General features: G+C 38.9%; 1 protein-coding gene across 2 annotated transcripts in view; it reads left to right on the top strand.

Moving 5' to 3' along the window:
• Positions 1 to 18,657, top strand: part of LMBR1 (limb development membrane protein 1) — a 68,858-nt gene that overhangs the window by 22,456 nt on the left and 27,745 nt on the right. The window contains exons 4-7 of one of the 2 annotated variants that reach the window (XM_083705027.1): positions 1,038 to 1,177; positions 5,913 to 6,016; positions 17,389 to 17,515; positions 17,898 to 17,966. In XM_083705027.1, the coding sequence (XP_083561153.1) occupies positions 1,038 to 1,177; positions 5,913 to 6,016; positions 17,389 to 17,515; positions 17,898 to 17,966 (440 nt within the window). The remainder of the gene's footprint in view (positions 1 to 1,037; positions 1,178 to 5,912; positions 6,017 to 17,388; positions 17,516 to 17,897; positions 17,967 to 18,657) is intronic. The other variant, XM_083705028.1, reaches the window with a different exon arrangement.

Below are 18,657 nucleotides of genomic sequence, written 5' to 3'. Positions count from 1 at the left end.
GGGTGGGCAAACAAACTGTGGTTAAAGAAGGATGCTGGGTTCACACGTAACATCAAGCCAATGTTTGGTGAACCAAAAACAAACCATGGTTTCAAAACACTGAACAAACCGTAATTACGCTTCTGATCAGGATTTTTACATGACACTAAGTCATGGTTTGAATTTATTTTAATAAACCATGGTTTAGTATAATGAATGAGGCCAAATAAGTGTTTTTCTGTTGCAGAAGAAGAATACTCTTGTGCTCTCCATTCACAAAACTAAAATATATGCTGCTTGCATGGCTTTTTAGCTCTTAGTTTTTGACAATGGAAACAGTGTTTATGAATCAAATAGCAAAAACTGAAAATAGAATCTGCATTCCCCGTATTTAAATTTTCTTTAAAACTTAGGTGTCCCCTGAGAATTTTGACTTTTTGAATAGCTTTTATAAGAAACTCTTATAAAAAATATCTTTATCATAACTGACTTTCCATATGACATGGGAGCTGCAATCTGACAATTCTCAGCCCAGAGCCTCCTTATGCATGCCAATCTAGTTGTGTTGTTCTTTGGATTGTGGTGTATGTGTGTGTTTCCCTTTTAGTATTCATCTGCAAACCAAAATTTGTTTGAAATTTGCTCCCATGCAGAGCTTTTCATTACTTCAGCAGTACTAGACTTTTACAGCAGAGGGAGCACTTCCATTAACCTTGACAGATGTTTGGTTTTCTTTAACACATTCAGGAATAGTTTTTTGTGAGGTATAAGGAAAAATAAGGAAGTGAGAGGATGGTGTGCTAATTGAACGGCTTAGAGGCCATTTTGGTATGTGTAAGCCACATATAAATTAATAATAATAGCAGCTAATATTTGATAGGTTTCTATTCTATTTTTTTTTTTTAAATAAACTTTGCATGTTGAGTATTAGCTCTGGTGCCTGCAAAGCAGTGGCAGTTATGCATTGAAGCTCTTTTTAAGCTGTTTTCATTAACTTAACAGTTTGTGTCTGAACTGTTGTATTAGCAGTAACAATAATGCTTCCTTTTGATTTTCAGGCTATTCTTGAGTACATTTACTCTTGCGGTTTCAGCTGGTGCTGTCCTTCTTCTACCTTTCTCAATAATCAGCAATGAAATCCTGCTCTCTTTTCCACATAGCTACTATATTCAGTGGTTAAATGGATCTCTAATTCATGGTTTGTATTATACAATTTTAATATTGGTACTTGAATTTTAAACACAAAGTTATCTTAAGTGTACCAGCTATGCATCAAATCAGAACCATTAGGGTACACAGATTACCTTAGGAAATATTTTCCATCCTAAGTAGGGGCATTCAGTAAACTAGGCAGGTAATCGTACCTGCTTTTCATCTCTAGAATGCTCTTTTTTCATAAGGGCTCTCCAAATCCTGAACTTGTGCATCTTCTGCAATTGATGCAAGATGCTTTTAGTCAAACTGGCTTTTGGTGGCAAGGGACATGGTACAATAATTAGCATTTTCTTTTCCACCCTGAGGTCTTGGGACAGGGTGATTGTAAGTCCAATTAAAAACAACAACAACAACAAAACAATCAACAAACAAACAAACAAACAAGACTTTAATTGGATAGATCAACTTAACTATTTTTCAGAAGGGGTTGAATGCTGTCTTTCAGACACTCCTCAATTATCTATACTAGATTTGTGGGATGTGGCGGCATCCCCAATTAGCTGTCATTCTGGTTCTGTGTGGGAAGAATGAAACTTGGGAAGAGTGGCTGCTTTGTTTTCATTATAGGGTTTGTTTTGATGAGGTCAGAGATGTCCTGCTCTACTTCTGTCCAATATTCAGATTAGTATTCTGAACCACACAGAACTGGCATTCCACAGGTGATAACACAAGCAGTGTAGCTGAGAGTCAGCACTGAATGGTATGTGAATTGCAGCCTGATGATGGTTATACATTCAAACCCAGAGGTAACATGGTTCAAAGGCAGTCTAAAGTCAAAACAGAGGGAGGCCCAGCAAATAGCTAGGTAGACGGGCTGCTCCTCGATGTTTGCCTCAGGGAGCTCCTGGTCATCCTCCAGCACACCAATAGCAACAAGCTGCATATGAGAACCCACATATCCAACTGTACGATGAATTGATTTAAGGGGGCATGAGATAAATGAAGATCATCAATGGTAACTCTGCTTTGAGTGACTGATGTGTGGGAATGTCTATATAAAGACTGCCTTTCTTTTTGGTACTTCCGTTTGCAGTGCAGAAGCAAGATTATTGGCTGTGCAAGACAGGAATTATCCCATTATTTTGCCTTGAAGATGAGAAAGCTAGTGTGGTGTAGCAGTTAGATTAGGATTTGGGAAACCCAGGATCAAATCTTCACTTAGCTATGAAGCTCACTAAGTAGTGCTGGGCCAGACACTGTCTCACCTGCCTTGTGAGGTGGTGGTGAGAAAAAACTTGTGTGCCACTTTGAGCCCCTTGAAGGCAAAATGGAATATAAATTGAATAAATAAGTGACGTGTGAATAAAGGGTCTGTGAAATAACGACCTTGAAGTCACCATATATATATATATTTTTTGGGGGGGAGTCATTGAACAGGTGAAGTATACTGCTTAGTCAGCAGCTTAGAATCTCAGTGTGATATTGGATGTCATATACAAAGTTATACAGTGGTACCTCAGTTTATGAACATAAATCTGTTCTGGAAGTCCGTTCTTAAACCAAAACCATTCTTAAACCGAGGCACGCTTTCCCTAATGAGGCCTCCTGCTGCCGGCACCCTTCCACTGTTCAGATTCCGTTCTTAGACCGAGGTAAAGTTCTCAAACCAAGACACTATTTCCGGTTTTGCGGAGTTTGTAAACCAAATTGTTCTTAAACTGAGGTACCATTGTATTAACTTTAGTTAGCTACTGAATTTGTGTGCTTGGGGGTCCTCAGTCATTCTGATGAAGTTAAATTGTGGTATTTTTTATTAAGCACTAGCATGGATTGTTTTAGATACTTAATATTTTTAATTCCTGCACTAGAATGTGTTACTTCCCTTGAGTCCTTCATAGAGAAATTGAATTAATAAAAATATATTTGTGTATCTTCTGCCCTGATCTGGTATCTGGGAGGCGCACATGGTAGTTTAAAACCAGAAGCTCCTACATGAAGTTTATCTTATTTTGCATAGTAATATCTGTAATCTACATGTAAGCATACAATTTTGCAGTCTGTTCCTGTGGTAGATTCCTTTATAAAGGATGTCTAATTGAATTCAGAAATCTTTTGAAAACTTTGAAAATGCATTGTGCTTGATACAAACACATAGGGAATGCCAGGTTTATTACACTTAGAATTGTAGACTCGGAAGGGACCCCAGTGATCACCCAGCCCAGCCCCCTGCAATGCAGGAATATGCAGGTGGAACATATGGGAATTGAACCCACAACACTGGCATTATGAGCACCACATTCGTAACCAACTGAGCTAACTGGAATAGGCTAAACAAAAAAAAAAAAATTCCTTCCAGTAGCACCTTAAAGACCAACTAAGTCAGTTCTTGGTATGAGCTTTCGTGTGCATGCACACTTCTTCAGATACACGTATCTGAAGAAGTGTGCATGCACACGAAAGCTCATACCAAGAACTGACTTAGTTGGTCTTTAAGGTGCTACTGGAAGGAATTTTTTTTTTTTGTTTTAACTATGGCAGACCAACACGGCTACCTATCTGTAACTGGAATAGGCTAGTGATTGTAGTTCCGTTATTCATTTGTAATGATTCTGAAAGCCAAGGTAGATAACCTTTTAAAGTGAAAACAATAATTTTAAAGTATGTCTAACACCAGATAAATTTAGCTCAATTTCAAGACTCTTCAGATATTGGAACTTAAGTAATACATAAAATGAACATGACAAATGTGAGGTTGTTGTTATCTCATATGTGTCCAGCAGATGGGGATAGAATATAGTGAAAATTCCACATCCACACAATGCAGGACTTGCATTCTATTCCACAAGTACTGTCGGTAAGGGTGAGGCTTTATCAGAAGTGGTAACATGCTTGCTTAATTGCAGTTTTCTTTTACTTAAATGCTTTAACATTTAGATTGTATCAGTTAAGCTGGCAAGGTTTGTGTGGGTTGCTCATAAAACCCTTCATACATTGTAGTTTGTCATCAGCCGCATTAATGCTTAGGGTGTGGTTGCTCACCCCATGTTTTGCGCACCCAGCCAGTTTACCCCCTCCCCAGACAACCTTTTGTTCCTCCTTTATGATATCCTCTCTTTGGGGGTTAAAAGAGTTACCGGCAGTAATAGACCTATGATTCTTCATACATATAAAAGCAGTTTTTGGCACACAAATATTTGTGGACAAAGTAAGTATAGGAGAACAATTAGGTGTGCATAGCAAAACATTCCAAACATATTTTCAGGGTGTAGTTTGATTCCCTGCCCCCCTTGACGAAGATCTTGCACAAGCTGCTTGCCTCATAGGTTCTTCTAAGGAAAAGAGGACCAAACTTTGAATGGATGAGGTTGAGTTCTGTGTTGCACTGCCTGCAGTAACTTTTAGAGAGCTAGACAACATGTGGCATGTAACTGAGCCACTTCAGATGCCTATTTATTTATTTATTTATTTATTTATTTATTTATTTAATATACAGTCTTTCATCCACAGATCACAGGGCAGTGCACAACATAAATAGACAAAACGAAAACACGACATGGATTACATAATAACAAAATAAGTCACCCTGTAAAAACACATTTTAAAGGCCCTAGATTGCTTAATCTGCCAAAGGCAAAGTCTTATAGGAACATTTTTGTGCAGTGCCTAAAGATATGTCATGAAGGCAGCAGGTGAGACAGAGCCTCCCTGGGGAGAGCATTCCAAAAATGGGGAGCCACTGCAGAAAAGGGCCATTCTCATGTTGCCACCCTGCAGACCTCTCTTGGAAGGGGGCACATGAAGAAGGGCCTCACATGATGATTGCAGGGTCTGGGGCAGTTCATATGAGGGGAGGCAGTCCTTGAGGTATTGTGGTCCTAAGCCGTTAAAAGCGCTATAGGTCAAAACCAGCATTTTGAATTGGGTCTAGAAACTGATTGGCAGCCAGTGCAGCTGGGCCAGGATCAGAGGTCAAGGAAACTTAACAGGGACATATTTCCCCATCTCTCCTCATGACAGATGCTATCATACAAGCAGTTTCTGTGCCAAAACCAGGCCAAAACCCTGATTGAAATGGATCCAGAAAATTGGTTTCCTCCAAGAAGAGGAATCTAGTTTTCAAACAATGTACTGTAATTCAGGGGGGACGCAGGTGGCGCTGTGGGTTAAAACCTCAGCGCCTAGGACTTGCCGATCGAAAGGTCGGCGGTTCGAATCCCTGCGGCGGGATGCGCTCCCACTGCTCGGTCCCAGCGCCTGCCAACCTAGCAGTTCGAAAGCACCTCCGGGTGCAAGTAGATAAATAGGGACCGCTTACCAGCGGGAAAGTAAACGGCGTTTCCGTGTGCGGCTCTGGCTCGCCAGAGCAGCGATGTCACGCTGGCCACGTGACCCGGAAGTGTCTCCGGACAGCGCTGGCCCCTGGCCTCTTAAGTGAGATGGGCGCACAACCCCAGAGTCTGTCAAGACTGGCCCGTACGGGCAGGGGTACCTTTACCTTTACCTTACTGTAATTCAGAGCAGTGAAAGTGTCAGTGAGCATTATATTTGGGTTCTGCTGTTAACACTGGAAGGCAATAAATTATTAAGTGATATAGTGGTCTTTCATAAGCATACGAGAATAAAGTTCAGCAGTGAGCTGAATTGTGGACAAACACTTTTGGTATGATTTCTTCACTTCAATGAGGGTCTTGTGGGATAAATGATAGAACTCATTTTGTGCTTTACTTTAAAGGTTCTGCAGCTTTCACAAATAACACATACATTTTGTTTTTCTCTAGGCTTATGGAATCTTGTTTCTCTCTTTTCGAACCTTTGTTTGTTTGTACTGATGCCCTTTGCTTTCTTCTTTCTGGAGTCGGAAGGCTTTGCTGGCTTAAAAAAGGTGCGTGGATATTAAACATATGTGAATATGATGGTTAAAATACCATGAGCAGCCAGCAATGCTATATATACAAAACTAATGGCCAGCTTTTAGAATCTATGCTAAAACAAATTGATGTATGTTAAATGATGATAGTAATTGGCGTTGGCAATAATTATGTATAAACCTGAGTAATAGGAACTTAAAAATATAGTAGCAACAAAACTCTTGGCTGGTCTGCATTCAGGCTAGTCCTCTTAATATATTACATTTGATAACCTTGCTATTACAATAAAACAAATAACACGGTACACAAATAATATTTTTGAAGGAGTATAACAAGTGAGTGAGAGAGAGATTTATTTAGGGAATTTATATCTGAAATACGTTATGAATCTTGAAGGGGCCCAGAAGCGACCTTAAGTCTCATTGCTTTACAATTTTGGGTCTAGTAGACCCAAATGGAGTCACATGACTTAAATTGATTAATTTTTGGTTGTATATATTTCAACAATCCCAAAGTTTGAGAGTCAGTAGCACAGTTGTTGTAAAGGTACAGTGATCTGTTGTGGAACAACCCCACTGAAGAAAATAACAGTGGTTACCCAGACATTGCTGGTTGCAAATGGGCCCCCATAACTGTTCAAGCTTCAGGGCCACAAAAAGACAGGTCCACCATTGGGCTGACACTTAAAAAATTGATTATATTTTGAACCAGGCTCACCGTAACAGCACTCTGGGCCTTCCCCTCAAAACACACTTCAGACACCCCTATTTACAAGTCCTGGTTGCAAGCTCCCAGAGACTGCAATCAGCTAAATAGAACAGCTGCTCACTGCTAACTCCTCCCATTGTTTGGTATGGTCTCCTTCTTAGTCTTAGTTTCCTTCTGCAGGTTACCCTCCACTTCTGCCATCGGAATTAACCCTTCCCTCTTCATGTGGAGTCCCCATAGATGCAATCTAGAAGTCTCCTTCGTATTCCTGTTCAGACAGATTTATTTTTTGAAGCCCAGACAGGACAAAATGCATATGACAGTGTATGAGCATGAAAACGGTTCAGATATCCCAGTGATCCTGGAATCTGCTAGTTAGGCCATTGGTCAATCTCGGTCAGTACTGTCAACATGTCTGACTGTGGCTCTCCAGGTTTTTAGACAGGAGTCTTTCTCACTTGTACCTGGGGCCTTCATGATGCAAAACAGATGTTCTACCATTGAGCTGTCGCCCTTCACTGAATATCTGATACCTGCATTGCTTCACAGTTGGTGGTGTATGAAAATGTACATACCATGTCTGCAGAGGAATTTTTGTATCTGTATTATGTGTGTGTGTGTTTGTGTTTATGAAACTTTCTTACACACACAATCATACTCCTCAATAAATGAAATGGAAATAGGTTTTTCCAAAATAATGAATTTGTTTTTTACTATATAAAAAATGTAAATAAAGTAGAGCTAAAATTTTTTTTGTGTAAATGTGCTTCTGGATAAATTGATTAAATGTAGAAGCCTGAATATAAACAATTAAAACTCTTCACTTTTTCCTTGTATCTATTTACACCTTCCTTTAAAATGGGAAATTTCAGGGAGCAAAATTAGGTGCTCCCAAACCATTTGTTAATGGAAGTAGGTGCAAGTTTCTATGAGGATGAAGTGAGTGAATTCTGAACTATCTAATTCAAAGCATGTGAACTCATGTTTGATATTACTTTATGGTGAGTATTTTTATAGCAATTGAAAAGCCATTTATCCTTCCCCCCAACAAGTCTTAGGATTCTCCCATTAGGTAGGACTACAATCTGTATCTGATATCTGAGGCCTCCACAGATGTAATGATACCAATCCCCTAATCATCATTATGGAGCTGGGATCCAGCTAAGTAATGTGCATTTTCTTTAGAAACACATACTCTCTCCCCTCAGTCCCTGCTTCTTTCGACATGGTTGTTGCTATCTCTGTGCTGATTTTGGAAAAAAGTCTTGGATAGTGTTCACCATGGCTTTGTCTCTGGACCATAGCCATACTGCCTTTGATTAAGGCCGATGGGAATATGTAATTCTGCTACCTCTTCCTAACCCTATTACTATTACTGTTTATCTGAAGAAGTGTGCATGCACACGAAAGCTTATACCCAGAACAAACTTAGTTGGTCTCTAAGGTGCTACTGGACATTTTTTATATATATTTTGACTGCCTCAGACCAACACGGTTACCTACCTGAACCTATTACTACAGTTAAGGAACAGACAGTGTTAAATTTGCATTTATGAAAGAAAGCCTTCTGACTCTTTTTGGGTACCAGCTGATGGCTTGACTGCTACAACTTAACCCCCTACCCCAGTGTAATATATTGTATAATAAATTATGATATATTTTGATAATGAACAGTAGGCCTTAGTAATGTTTATAACAACTAGACTAATATTTTCTGTTTGTTTAAAAAAGATAAGTCCTTATCACTACCACTCTTTGCTGCTTGCAAATTTATTGTGAGTTATTCTGTTCTAATTGATGGCATTCATTCTCTATGGCATATGGTTCCTCTGGAAGGCTCCTATTGATTCCCTTGGGCAAAAGTTGTTTTTTTTAAACCACTTCCATATTACACAGAGATACAGATACGGAAATTGGCCACTCACCACGGATGGATGCAGTGTTCTGAAAATCAAACTAAACACGATTCTCTGTCTAGGGTTTTAATTAAACCATTCTGTTAATTCAGACAGGATATTTTAGGCCTAAGGGGATTAACTCACTGCTTTTTAAAAGGGGCTTAAATGGCCTTTTCCCTTAGTCCACTGTTACATTTTTTTATTGGGTCTGCAGTTTTCTCCATATTCTTTAAATTGTAAATCTAGATAGATCCGTCTTCACTCTGAAAGCTGGTTTTCAGTACTTACATCCTTGTTAAATGTCTTGGAGTTCATTATTGCCTTGATAATAAACAAACATAATTGTTTGTTTAGTTTACCCAAATTATTTAGTTTACCCAAATTTAGTTACCCAAATTATTTCACCTAGGCTTACTTTTAGAATCTACTTTTTCACCTATTCACTCATTGTGATACACAAAACATTAAAAGCACATAAGAAGGGCAATGTAATTAATTTCCTGTATTTTAATTCTGGATTTATATTTTACCCAAGGAGATTTTGTTCATCTGCTGCTGGACTTTTTTTGTTTTGTTAATATGCAGCTGGTGCTTCAGCTGGTTCTTTTTGGAATAATTTACCTATTATGTGAATTGGCAGCTTCTCTGTATCATTGTGTTAGAGCCAAGCTACACTTTCCTATGTGGAAGGAATCTTCTGCTTGTGGTAGGACTATTTTATGCCATGCATCTGAGCACTGTGTCAGAAAAAGGAAGCTAAATCAAGGATGTTCTGCTTGCGCAAGCAGAAGCATGAGAATTGTTACAGTGCTGTGTGATGGTGTTTGAGGAAGCTCTTCTGCAAGCATTTCCAAAACAGCAATGGGAGTGTCCTTCTTTCCCCTCGTGGCTCTTTGGAGCTAGTGTGGTGTAGTGGTTAGAATGTCAGATTAGGGAGAATGTCAGACTAGGGAGACAAGGGTTCAAATCCCCACTTGACCAAGAAGCTCAGCAAGTGACAGTGGGCCAGTCACAGTCTCTCAGCCTAACTTGCTTCATAGGATTGTTGTGAGGATAAAATGGAGCGGGGAGAACTATTACACTACCTTGAGATATAAACGTAATAGGGACGCAGGTGGTGCTGTGGTCTAAACCACCAGTCCTCTTGGGCTTGCCGATTGTAAGGTTGGCAGTTTGAATCCACACATGACGGGGTGAGTTCCCATGGCTTTGTCCCAGCTCCTGCCAACCTAGCAGTTTGGTAACATAACAGCATGAAGATAAATAGGTACTGCTGCAACAGGAAGGTAAATGGCATTTCTGTGTGATCTGGCACTCATCATGGTGTTCCGTGCGCCAGAAGTGGTTTAGTCATGCTGGCCACATGACCTGGAAAAGCTGTCTGCGGACGAAGGCCGGCTCCCTCGGTCTGAAGCGAGATGAGCGCCGTGCCGCAAGGTCAAATTCAACTGGACTTAACTATCTAGGGGTCTTTACCTTTAGCCATAACTATAATAATACACACAGACATCCATAAATAAACAAAACAAAACACCATTGCCTTCTGAGCCTGTGATCCAAAGAACTGTGGAATTAGTTCTTGATAAGAAGGACCTTTAGACATGTTCTTTTCAAGATAGCACCCCCCCCCACCCATGAATACAGAAACTCATGAGTTTTTAAAACAGTTTGTGACAAGTTTATCAGCAACAAAATATTGCAGTATATCTTTTAGAATACTATAACTTGTACGGAGCTTACAAGTGGTCTTCCTCTGATGCGGCATTCGGCTGCACAGTTTTGCATCAGGTGCTTTGATCACTAGCACTGCAATTGGGACCCATCCAGTTGGGAACCATTGTGGTATGTCCCAGGCAAGTTAACCCCTCATCAACTTACATAAATAGGATGATAGGTGACAAGGGTTTACTCCCCTATTGGGTGTGCAGTTCAGTTTTCTGTTTTCTGTTAAAAATATGTGTTCTTTATTTACTTCTACATTTTTCTATGTATCCTTGTTTTGATCTGGGGTGGGAGGTATACAATTCTGCTTAGATGTTTTACAGAAGGACACAGTTAACACCTGCTATAGCTTGGCGAGTCTGAAAAACTGATCAGAGCGAGCTGACATCTCAGAAATCATTGCTCCTGCCTACAGCATGTGATCAGAATAGAATAGAATAGGCTTCCCCCTCTGAATTAAAAAAAAAAGTTTTAAACTTCTAAGTTGCTTGAAGTTCACCCAATTAAGCTGATCTCTCCCTCTTGTTTCTCAGTAACCTCATTTTGGTTTGATTGTATTGCCCTGAGTTTGCTATTATAGGGGATACGGCATGGGGATGTGGGTTGTTGGAAAGGAAAGTACCATATTTTTTTGCTCTATAAGACTCACTTTTTCCCTCCTAAAAGGTAAGGGGAAATGTGTGTGCGTCTTATGGAGCGAATGCAGGCTGCGCAGCTATCCCAGAAGCCAGAACAGCAACAGGGATCGCTGCTTTCACTGCGCAGCGATACCTCTTGCTGTTCTGGCTTCTGAGATTCAGAATATTTTTTTTCTTGTTTTCCTCCTCCAAAAACTAGGTGCATCTTGTGGTCTGGTGCATCTTATGGAGCGAAACATACGGTAATTCTTAAATTTCCATGTTCCATGATAAACCTTTTCCATTGTCTTAAGGAGCTATTTGGATTTCGGTCTGTATGTTGAAATCTCAGCTGTCAGTGTATGTATGTATTTTATTAAATTTCTATCTCTCCTTTCGTTCCAAAGGATCCCAGGGGAGCAGTGCACACAATGTGTACACAAAGGCCATAAGTTCAATTTGTGCTTATTCTCTCTTTTTTTTTAATGATATTTATTGAGATTTCCATTAAGAACATGTACAAACAAAACAACAACCATAAAAAACAAACAAAAACAAAAACAACAAGTATAGTTTCAAACCTTATTTTCACAACCTCCTTTCCCCGACTCCCTCATACCTCCCCGTTCTGTATTCTAATTTCATTATCCAGTCAGTAAATCCATTCCCTTATTTCCCAAAGTTTTTTGACAATTCCATTCCTTTTCTTAATCTACATCTCTGAACACCATATTATTTTCCAACCCATGTCATTCTAGCCTTCATTAATTTTATAGTATTTGTTAAGATAATCTTTAAATTTCTTCCAATCTTCTTCCACTATCTCTTTCTCCTGGTCTCGGATTCTGCCCGTCATCTCTGCCAGTCCCATATAGTCTGTCATTTTCATCTGCCATTCTTCCAAGGTGGGTAGCTCTGGTGTCTTCCAATACTTTGCAATAAGAATCCTTGCTGCTGTTGTGGCATACATAAACAAAGTTCTGTCCTTCTTTAACACCACATGGCTAACCATGCCCAGGAGAAAGGCCTCTGGTTTCTTCAAGAAGGTATATTTAAATACCTTTTTCATTTCATTAATTTGTGCTTATTCTCAATTGAAAGATAAATGCTGTCTATATGTGTTCATAACATATCATCAAATGCATTATCATAGTAAGAAGTGCTTCTGAAGGGGCATCATTTGTATTTTACTGAAATGCGAAATTTGAAACATGAATAAAAAACACACACCATAGCATACTTTCACCTTGGGTTTTTGTGTGTGTGTTTTTTGCCCTTGAAGTTATGGCATAAAATTTACCATGAGCGACAGCAACATCCTGACCAATTATGCAAAGTATCCAGACATCTTCATGTTTGAAACACAGCACAAAATGTCTGTGGATTAAGAAGCTAACTCTGGGAACATCAAAAGAGAGTGCTTGATAATAAAAGCAAATGGTAGAAAATTTTGAGGTAACTTCCTTGCTTAATTAATTAGGTAGGCCAGGTGGAAGTGAAGAGGCCAGTGTTGGTGCTCAGAATATCTATAAAGCTGAGCAACATGACAGCACAATAGAGGAGGAACAAAGATTGTTTTAATATACTTCTATCCTGTGTCACAGTTTGAAATTGTCCTGGTTTATGTCCCTTTTGGCAAACTTACATAAAAGTGACCCTGTACTGTATTTTATGACCAGATGACTTTCCCCCCCTCAGTGGCTAATTTGTATCAGGCCCCCAATGTTAAAGAGACAGAGAAATGAGTAGGAAGTCTAAGCCAGTATGTCTCAAGGACGCTTCATTGTGTTCTTTCATTATTTTTGCTCGTTTTTTTTGCCACTGATCATCCATAAATTGTTGGAAATAAGTGATTAAGGAAGTGCTGCTTAGTGTTAGTGGCACATGGATGTTCTTGGTGAGCCGTTTTTTTGCGGGTGAAAGGAAATCAAGCACTGCGAAAAACAAAAAGGAAGGCTCCTGCTGGGAACCTTTCAAGGAAATTTAACTTGCATAATGTTTTGATCTTGGTGTTTGTTACAAAAAATAGAGCAATATTTCACCAGCTGTTGTGTGTCAAGTAGTAACCCCATCACCACTTCCACCTCTCCCTCTCTAGCATAGAACAGTTGTAATAAGAAAACTGTTTGAAAATAAAACAGGCTTAGCCTTATTTTTTTTGTACTGATATGAGTGAGAGACCACTGCCCAAAAGACTTTATTTATGACAGCTCAGTGCTTCAAGTTATGTTAAGCATTTCTGTAGTTCTTCAAAATTGTTTCCTAAATTTTCAGCAGTGAGAAACAATTTGCAACAAGAGACTGCATAGCACTGTACAGATAATACGCAGGGGGGGGGAATCTATAAAACTTCAGTTAAATAATTTACACCTTTGTGGTGATTTTAGGTCCTATATGTTTTTTAAGCAGAAAAAAAAGCAAATTAGTCGTGGCTATTTAATGTAGATGACTGATACGTTGTGACTCCTCAGTTCAGAGGATCATTCCTGATAGATTTTGGAGTTCATAAACTACGTTATTTGAAATTTCAGCTCTGCCAAGAATAGCAGGTTTAGAAATTGTTGGAGCAGCCTTACATATAGGTTAAATGTTTGATTTTTTGGCAGAGAGAGAATCTTATTTGGCATCATCTTTGAATATTTAGTACAAATGCTTTAGATCTTGGCTTTTTTGCCAGGTATCTTAACAGAATTTTATATGTTTTAAGAAGTAAGTGCAGAATTATCTTAACTGTGATGGAATATTAGTAGTGCATCACTTAGCGGATTTGTTGTTAAAAACATTTTGTTCCTCTAAAAAAATTCTGGAATAACTTTAATCCCTTTTATTTGTTGGTAATACTATTAAAGACGAGGGCAGCTCTTCACTGGGGAATCATCTCTTGATTAAACTCTTGCCTTTTTCCCAAGCAGGGTTTTCTGTATAGCTTCCCAGAAAAATTGTTAATGAGAAGAGAGTTCCTTTATATGACAGAAGCCCCACTCTATGCCTGCTTAAATATCTGAAGTTTGGGATAAGCACAAGCTACTGTGAATATTGGCTTTCCAAACAGAATAATGGAATGTGGTTAGGAGTGTGTGTTTATTTGTCTATAAAAATCATCTATCACAGAATGAAATTTTAGTGCTCTGATCTCAGCGAAATGTTTACTGGTATGCAGCTGAATTGTGCTGCACTATATTACACCCCATTTACTTTTTCATTACCAGAACTAGAAGCAAAAGTTATTTAATCAGTGATATCAAAGGCTATCCAATGTTTTGACATTTGCTAAAATCTTAAGTTAATATTTTCTTTAAAATTCATTTAAAACATACTACTATAGGTGTTTTGTTTAAAGGGGCATCCTCGCTGGCTTAGGGCTTTCTTTGCAACTAGTGGCTAAGGCTATTATTAAACATAAATTTGAAAATCCTTGAACTATAAAAGCCACAATATAGGACATTTGATACTATGGTTGCTAATTAAAACTGCAGCAGCATCGGTGACTTCAGGGTTGTAATCAGTACAGATGATGGACAGGTAATTTGGGCCAGGTCTACACCATGCAACAACCCTGCCCATTCCTTCTCTGACAAGAATAAATTATATGAAACAAATGAATTTACATATTTTTGCCTCATTCATTTTTGCCTCATTTTTTTTTTAAAGTTCTGTAGTGGTATTGGAATGCTCAATTATTGTGCTAGCATTAGAAAAGAATATTTTTATCAATATTTTCTTCCTAAGCTCCTAGAAAAAGAATTAAAAAGGTAAAGGTACCCCTGCCCGTACGGGCCAGTCGTGTCCGACTCTAGGGTTGCGTGCTCATCTCGCTCTAGAGGCCGTGAGCCGGCGCCGTCCGAAGACACTTCTGGGTCACGTGGCCGGCGTGACGAAGCTGCAGCTGGCAAGCCAGCACCAGCGCAGCACATGGAAACGCCGTTTACCTTCCCGCTATAAAGCGGTATCTATTTATCTACTTGCACTTAAGAGTGCTTTCAAACTGCTAGGTGGGCAGCAGCTGGGACCGAACGACGGGAGCTCACCCCGCCACGGGGATTCGAACTGCCGACCATACGATCGGCAAGTCCTAGGCACTGAGGTTTTACCCACAGCGCCACCCGTGTCCCATAGAAAAAGAATTAAGCAGGTGTAAAAAGTTCTGGTTGGGTCTGTTTCATGGGTGTTTCTCAGATTTGCAAGTTGCATAGAGGGCAGTGCCAAATCAAAGCAATGTTAACACACATTGCAAGAGACCAAGATATTCTGCAGAATTGTGTGTTAAATCCTGAGTTCTGTAGAAATGCGTCAGCTTATTGTTCAGGCCCCTCCTCCACTTTTTTTTTAAAGGAATATGACTGTTTTAATTTCATGGATAATTTAGTGTACTTGAACTCCTGCAATGCTGATTCAGTTTGTTGAAATAGACAGCTTAAGTTTAAGATCTTTGAAAATTTTAATTGACCTTAATAATCAGTTTGAATTTTGTCACCTAATAAGGTTTAAGGTTATGGTATTGAGCTATAAAGCCTTAAACAGTTTGTGGCCAGGATACCAGAAGGAGCTTGTTCTCCCTGTTTTCCAGTGCAACCCTATGGTGTTTAAAAAACACGGTTGTGTTTCCCGTCCTTTGCTGATGCTTTTCATAATATATCTTTCCTAGTTTTTATTTGCATTTTCTCGCTGTATTTTAAAATTTTAATATTGTTCTACTACACCACTTCAGTACTTGACATGAAAGGTGGTATCAAAATATTTTAAAATAAATATGTATGCAAATATATTATTTTAAAATGACCCTTAGTCTAGTATTCTTATTTGATGTTTTGCTTCCTTTAATATATGTATATATTACTGCTGATAGAGAGCACTTTGGGGCAAGCATTGTAGGATGTGTAGTTTTCCACCAGCCTACCAAGTTCATTTTTAATGAATGAGAGACAACAATTTTTGTTAGACAGTCTGAGGCTTCTGTATGTCATCCATTCATGCATCTTTTACCCTGAGTATATTCAAAAATTGTGTTGCTCCCCTTCCATTTAGGTGTGCTAACGCTTATTCAAGTTTCTTGACTCTCATCTCCCAATAGTGAATAATTGTAACAACAAAGGGAGCTTCTGTGATTTTCACTAATTTAATGAGGACACTAGCTACAAATGCATATTAATGTAAGCCTCAAGCAATGACTGCAGAAAGCTCCAAATCTAGTATACCAACCTAACAAGTCACGCTTTTCTCACAATTAAAAGAAATTTTATCTGTAGTCTAATACAACACTGTCTTGACAAGACTTGATATTTGATTCTGAGTCAATAATACTTAATATTTGTCAATAATACTTAATATTTGTTAGCCAATCCATATAATTGTATGTGTGTGGTAGCCTGGTGTGCTTTCCGCTTCTACTTATTCCTGGAATTTTCCAAAAGTACAAAATCTGAAAATTTTAAGTCAAAAGTTTGATCCAGAGTCAACAGGGAACTGTCATCAGAAAACATGGAGAGAATGGAGAGAAACTACCCTCTAGGTATAAGTTGTAAACACACTTATTGAGGCATGTCTTAATGTGTTTCAATTGACATAATAGTAATCCTCTTTAATACAGATTTATTAGGGGAGGAGAGAGGCTTCTTTCTTAGTAATTATGCTTTGTGGCTTCCTAGTCTCTCATTGCTTCAAGACTGTAAAGTCAGCTGCCATTCATAAATGAACTGAAAAGTTACTTTACAGGCATATTCTGCTTTTTAGAAGAATTAATTATCAGGTCCTTTATGCGCCTCTGCAGGATGGCTGTAGTCGTGAAAAGAAATGCAATAGACATAGGGAAATTGGATTTGGAAGTATAGAAGGATTTTTGAAGTGCTTTTATGAAGAAGAAGCTAAGCTTTTAAAACTTGCAACCTTCTCTTGCTGAATTGAAAGTGGCCCTCTGCACTGCTGGAACTTTAAAGTGAGGATCTGGGTGTCTGGCCCAGGAGAAACTGATGTGTGTTGGGCCATGTTTATATCAAACCCAGCCATCTCCAATAACCTACATGGGTGTTCACATTGCAAGGAACAGAGCAGAAACCATTATGGTGGAAGACTGTATTTGGATTGGCACATTGTACTTGAGCAAACTAATGCCGGCTGGTTTACATACCGTACTTGGCTTTCCATTCTCTTGACTGGAACTGTAGATAACATTTGACCAATATCCTTTCTCAGCTGAGGGACTTAATAAAAGCAATTTGTCATTTGAAAATGCTCCTGTGAAAATACTAAGATTTATGGGATAAAATGGTTAAAAACTGTGATGCCAGTTAGTAACTGTAAACTGTTGTCTGTGGCATTAGAAGAAGAAAGTCTAGTTTAGGCTCTCAAAAGTTGCTTATGGAAGGAAATATATGGTGATCAGCTGTGTGTGGGTCAATATATATTTGTGCGTGTTTTAAATGCAAGTTATTTTTTTTATTACAGGGGATCAAGGCACGCATTTTGGAAACCCTTGTTATGCTCATTCTTCTTGCACTGCTTATCCTTGGAATCGTTTGGGTGGCTTCAGCTCTCATAGACAATGATGCTGCGAGTATGGAATCTTTGTATGGTACGGACATCTTTATAACATATTCTGTTGTTTTCAAATCATTGATATGAATAACGTGCAGTTCTAGGTTCTAGCCACTGCGGCGAACAGAAGGTATGGGGAGTTGCATTTCTCTGCTCAGCAAGAGTCTTAATTGAGGTTAAAGCAACTTGACAAAAATATGTATTCATAGGATAGATCTGTCCATGTCTTCGCTCAGCCACTGTTAAAGTGTTAAAGTAAATATTTGTGGTCCAAAAATTTGTAAGCGTGGTAGTATAATTGTTTACTAAGACAGCAGCAGAATGATTGCAAGATAATCGGCATACTTTTTCCCATGTTTTTGCCCAAATGAGTCAAAATAGTGTACAAGCTGAATCCATTTTACCTTTTTTATTTTCAGATCTTTGGGAATTCTACCTCCCTTATTTATATTCCTGTATATCACTGATGGGATGTTTATTACTTCTACGTAAGTCTTGAAGTATATACCAGAAGAGGAAGTAATGCATATGTAATTATTTTTGACGTTTTAGTATCAACACCTTTATCCTTTCACCCCTGGCTATTGGTTTTTGTTAGATTAATATTAACAACATTTGTTTATAAATGCGCTCACTAGTTGTGAAAACTTCAGTGTTAGAAAAAACCATATCTTGGCATTCATAACAGCTCCTTTTCGTATGTAAAAAAAATATGTAAAGACTTGGTTCTTATATACCTCTGTTTTGAGTTTTGTCCATTTTACAGAAGGGAAATTGGAGACCACATATTTGAGAGCTAGCAAGGTGTCATGAAAAGTTACAATTGTAGTCTGCGCTGTATGAACAAGAGGAGACAGCATGCTTGCCAGTTGCCTGAACCTGAGCAACAAATAAACATCTCAGGACAAAGCTGCCTACAGCAGCTTGGGTGCCACCAATGAGATATACAGAAACAGAGGAGCCTGTCTTATGCCAGGTCAAACTTCACCAAGCTCAGAATGGTCTACTCTGAGCCAGTGTGGTGTAGAGGTTAAGAGCAGTGGACTTGTAATCTGGTGAACCAGGTTCGATTCCCTGCTCCTCCACATGCAGCTGCTGGGTGACCTTGGGCTAGTCACACTTCTCTCTGAAGTCTCTCAGCCCGACTCACCTCACAGAGTGTTTGTTGTGGGGCAGGAA

Source organism: Podarcis gaigeae, assembly GCF_964106915.1.
Source record: "Podarcis gaigeae genome assembly, chromosome: 12".
Lineage (NCBI taxonomy): Eukaryota > Metazoa > Chordata > Lepidosauria > Squamata > Lacertidae > Podarcis > Podarcis gaigeae.
This window is presented reverse-complemented; position numbering and strand designations above follow the sequence as displayed.